This window comes from Gobio gobio, assembly GCF_949357685.1.
Source record: "Gobio gobio genome assembly, chromosome: 1".
Taxonomy (NCBI): domain Eukaryota; kingdom Metazoa; phylum Chordata; class Actinopteri; order Cypriniformes; family Gobionidae; genus Gobio; species Gobio gobio.
This window is the reverse complement of record NC_137097.1, coordinates 14,649,904-14,654,559: the sequence shown is the minus strand read 5'-3', so window position 1 is coordinate 14,654,559 and position 4,656 is coordinate 14,649,904. Positions and strand designations below refer to the sequence as shown.

At 40.4% G+C, this 4,656-nt stretch overlaps 1 protein-coding gene across 1 annotated transcript; it reads right to left on the bottom strand.

The window, feature by feature from the left end:
• Positions 1–277: 277 nt before the first annotated feature.
• LOC307117661 (piggyBac transposable element-derived protein 3-like) lies at positions 278–2,013 on the bottom strand (the record flags this gene model as incomplete). The annotated part of the gene is made up of 2 exons (XM_079802648.1): positions 278–1,854; positions 1,947–2,013. 2 exons carry the CDS (start codon positions 2,011–2,013, stop codon positions 278–280), a joined length of 1,644 nt encoding a protein of 547 aa, XP_079658774.1.
• Positions 2,014–4,656: the final 2,643 nt, after the last annotated feature.

Here is a 4,656-nt window from a genome sequence, read left to right as displayed (position 1 = left end):
TAAACAAATTACACATTACATATTTAATAAAAAGTAACATTTATTATCCAGCTGTTGCCCTCAGGCAACATTGTACCACCGTGGAACACAAGTACTTCAAACCATCAAGTTATCATTTCAAACAGTTACAATCAGTGTTGTTTCAAGGTAAAACATTAATAATCACCATAACCTTATCCTATTATGAACCTTATCCTTACAAGCATGCATATACACACAAGGACCTGCATGTACACAAGAACATACACACAAAATCTCCTTCCTCACTAATGGCACCTCACTGCTTGTGAAAGTTGACGAAGCAATTCCTCTCAACAGAAAAACACAGGTAGGTGACACATTTTGAGCACTGCACTTTTACAATGCCTGAACAACCTGAGTATTTACATCTCCCCTTTCTTTCAACCCAAACAGGCCAATGACCTGTCTGATCAAAGCGAACCAGCGTTGAAGGTCGTGGCTCTACAGGGGTTTTTGGACGCTTTTCAGGCTGTTCTTCCTCACTGTGCTGTGATGGTCTCCCTCTTCTCTTCAAGGCCTTCCTCTCCATACAGAGACATCCAGCAACTTCAGCTTTGAATTTTGCAAGGCTGCTCACATCCTTTGGAGGGATGTCACAGTCTCTGCTGTCTCTCCGGTAGAGGAGCCAGGCCTCAACAACAGCAAAATCAAACATGTGGAAGACCAATCGGTGATACCACTTTTTGGATCGAATCTTTGTTCTGTAGAGGGCGATGAGGGAGTCTAGTAGATCAACCCCTCCCATGCTTTTGTTGTACTTGGTGACAATGCTCGGACATTTCACCTGGACTGTTGTCTTCCTTTTTTTGTCCCATCTCATCACAGTGGTTGTTGGATTCACTGAGGCAAAGGTGGAGAGGAGAGTGACTGCTCGATTATCATGCCACTTCACAGCCCTAAGGGTAACCCCTTTGTAAATGGTCTCCTTTTCCTCAAAATCCCCTCTTCCTTTCTTTTTCATGTCTTGATCAGTGGGGAGACAGCATCCAGCCAGACGATTGGTTCTGACTGTGCAAATGCAGTGGATTTTCCTCTTCTCCAACAGCATCTGCAGATCAACACTGGAGAACCAGTTGTCGAAGAACAACTTGTGGGAACTGTTGTCTGGAATGATGCTTGAAAGGGTTAGCACTATGTTGCCACTAGCGCCTATGTCAGGCTGCCCATTGCAAGGAGAGATACACCCGGTATACACCTCAAAGTTGTAGACTATGCCACTGCTATCAGCAAGAACAAATATTTTATATCCCCAACGTTTTGGCTTCTTGGGATTGTACTGTTTCATAGGGGTTTTCCCCTTGAATGGGACAATTTGTTCATCCACACAAAGATTTTCATCAATTGGGATTGCTTGGAACTTCTCCAAGAGGGATGTCAGCAGTGGGAGCACCTTGTACAGCTTGTCATAAGCTGGTTCTCCAATAGGAACTTGCTTTAAGTTGTCAGCAAAGTGTAGATTGCGCTTGATAGCCTCCCAGCGATGCAAGGCCATGGTGTTTGCAACACAGTCGATCCTTGTTGCTGACTGCCAGTACATTCGGCATCCTGGAAGTCCAAAGACTGACATATAGAAACAAATGCCAATGAATTGCTCAATCTCCTCAGCTGTGACTTTGAGTGGTTTGCTAGGATCACACTGTATGGCATAGAGGTTGGTTTGTTCTACTATATTGTCAATACAACTGCTAGTGAGGAGGCCTCGAAAGTATTCAGCAGGATGTTTCACATCTGTTGCTTTTGTCAATCTGCCTTTCCATTGTGGTACTGGAAGGATTGTCCTGCATTTTTTCCACTCTAAATTCTTAGCTCGGGTGTATTGCTGCTGGCAAGCCTCTGAAAAAAAAACATTGTGAGTTGCAAATGACATGGTTTATTTTTTACTGAATTTACCAATCATCCTTCTCTAATCAAGTCTGCTACTGTACCTCCATTTTCACCATCACCACGTTCCTCATTCTCACTCTGAACTTCTTCCTGTTGATTTTCTACCATTATCGTAGTTCCGTCTTCATCCTCATCTCCATCCTCACTCTCACTCTCACTTCCGTCTTCATCCTCATCTCCATCCTCGCTCTCACTCTCTCCCTGCTGAATTGTCACTATGACCTCATCTTCCTCATCACTACAGGACACCTCATCCTCACTCTCATCAACTGGCAGTACTACCTGTGCTTTATATCTTTTTGAAGTGCCATAGAAAACGTGCGGATTCATCTCCTGCATTAAATCATAATATGTGCATATATAGTATGTTAATTACTTTTCTTATAAATGCATTATAAAATCATGCAAAAATGCATATACATTTATATAATTTAAACTCTTTTTCCTATGAATAAAATATACTTGTATTCCAAACCTAGTATATGCCTGGTATGGCCTGTGATTCCATAATGGTACAATGTTGCCTCGAGGCAACATGCAGTTTTTTGTAATTTACTATGACACAGTTGATGATAAATAGTGTAAAGTTTTTGAAAATACTTCTTTACTTACCAGTGAAGGTGATTCAGATTTTTTGTAGCTGATTATCTGGACAGAAATGAGTGAAAAATGCACTTTTCATCAGAGAAAATATGGAGCCATGTGACATGTGCACGTGTGCTGAAAGAAGGAACAAAATGGAGTACTGTGGGTCATGTGACCACTCTTTTGCATTTTCATTGGTTAGTAATTGAGTTCTCCTCCCCTAAAATTGCATTGACCAATTAAATTCTATTAAGTTTTTATTAAAAAAAAGCTAAAATAGGCTATGTTGCCTGGAGGCAACACCGTACCATAGAGGGTTAAGCGTTTAAAATGTTTAAAACGATAGAAACCATCTTCAAAGTTTTACAGGCAGACTGAATTATGTATTATTAAACGTAACATTGCATTGCTTTATCTAACATTTATCAGCGTTGTGTGAGTAAAGTAACAGAATAAACACAAGAGTAACAGAAGCAGCGATTCATTTCTCTCTCTCAGTTCATCATATAAACATGAGTTCAGTCTCTGGAGAGTAGAGATGAGAGAAACTGAGCTTTATCACACTCTCTAGTGTTCATTAGTAGTGTGTAGTGCTAGTGTTGAGTGTTACTGAGACTGAACTAGAGCTGATAGAGACTCAGTTCATCATATAAACATGAGTTCAGTCTCTGGAGAGTAGAGATGATGGAGAAACTGAGCTTTATCACACTCTCTAGTGTTCATTATTAGTGTGTAGTGCTAGTGTTGAGTGTTACTGAGACTGAACTAGAGCTGATAGAGACTCAGTTCATCATATAAACATGAGTTCAGTCTCTGGAGAGTAGAGATGATGAGAGAAACTGAGCTTTATCACACTCTCTAGTGTTCATTATTAGTGTGTAGTGCTAGTGTTGAGTGTTACTGAGACTGAACTAGAGCTGATAGAGACTCAGTTCATCATATAAACATGAGTTCAGTCTCTGGAGAGTAGAGATGATGAGAGAAACTGAGCTTTATCACACTCTCTAGTGTTCATTATTAGTGTGTAGTGCTAGTGTTGAGTGTTACTGAGACTGAACTAGAGCTGATAGAGACTCAGTTCATCATATAAACATGAGTTCAGTCTCTGGAGAGTAGAGATGAGAGAAACTGAGCTTTATCACACTCTCTAGTGTTCATTATTAGTGTGTAGTGCTAGTGTTGAGTGTTACTGAGACTGAACTAGAGCTGATAGAGACTCAGTTCATCATATAAACATGAGTTCAGTCTCTGGAGAGTAGAGATGAGAGAAACTGAGCTTTATCACACTCTCTAGTGTTCATTATTAGTGTGCAGTGCTAGTGTTGAGTGTGACTGAGACTGAACTAGAGCTGATAGAGACTCAGTTCATCATATAAACATGAGTTCAGTCTCTGGAGAGTAGAGATGATGGAGAAACTGAGCTTTATCACACTCTCTAGTGTTCATTATTAGTGTGTAGTGCTAGTGTTGAGTGTTACTGAGACTGAACTAGAGCTGATAGAGACTCAGTTCATCATATAAACATGAGTTCAGTCTCTGGAGAGTAGAGATGATGGAGAAACTGAGCTTTATCACACTCTCTAGTGTTCATTATTAGTGTGTAGTGCTAGTGTTGAGTGTCACTGAGACTGAACTAGAGCTGATAGAGACTCAGTTCATCATATAAACATGAGTTCAGTCTCTGGAGAGTAGAGATGATGGAGAAACTGAGCTTTATCACACTCTCTAGTGTTCATTATTAGTGTGTAGTGCTAGTGTTGAGTGTCACTGAGACTGAACTAGAGCTGATAGAGACTCAGTTCATCATATAAACATGAGTTCAGTCTCTGGAGAGTAGAGATGATGAGAGAAACTGAGCTTTATCACACTCTCTAGTGTTCATTATTAGTGTGTAGTGCTAGTGTTGAGTGTTACTGAGACTGAACTAGAGCTGATAGAGACTCAGTTCATCATATAAACATGAGTTCAGTCTCTGGAGAGTAGAGATGATGGAGAAACTGAGCTTTATCACACTCTCTAGTGTTCATTATTAGTGTGTAGTGCTAGTGTTGAGTGTTACTGAGACTGAACTAGAGCTGATAGAGACTCAGTTCATCATATAAACATGAGTTCAGTCTCTGGAGAGTAGAGATGATGAGAGAAACTGAGCTTTATCACACTCTCTAG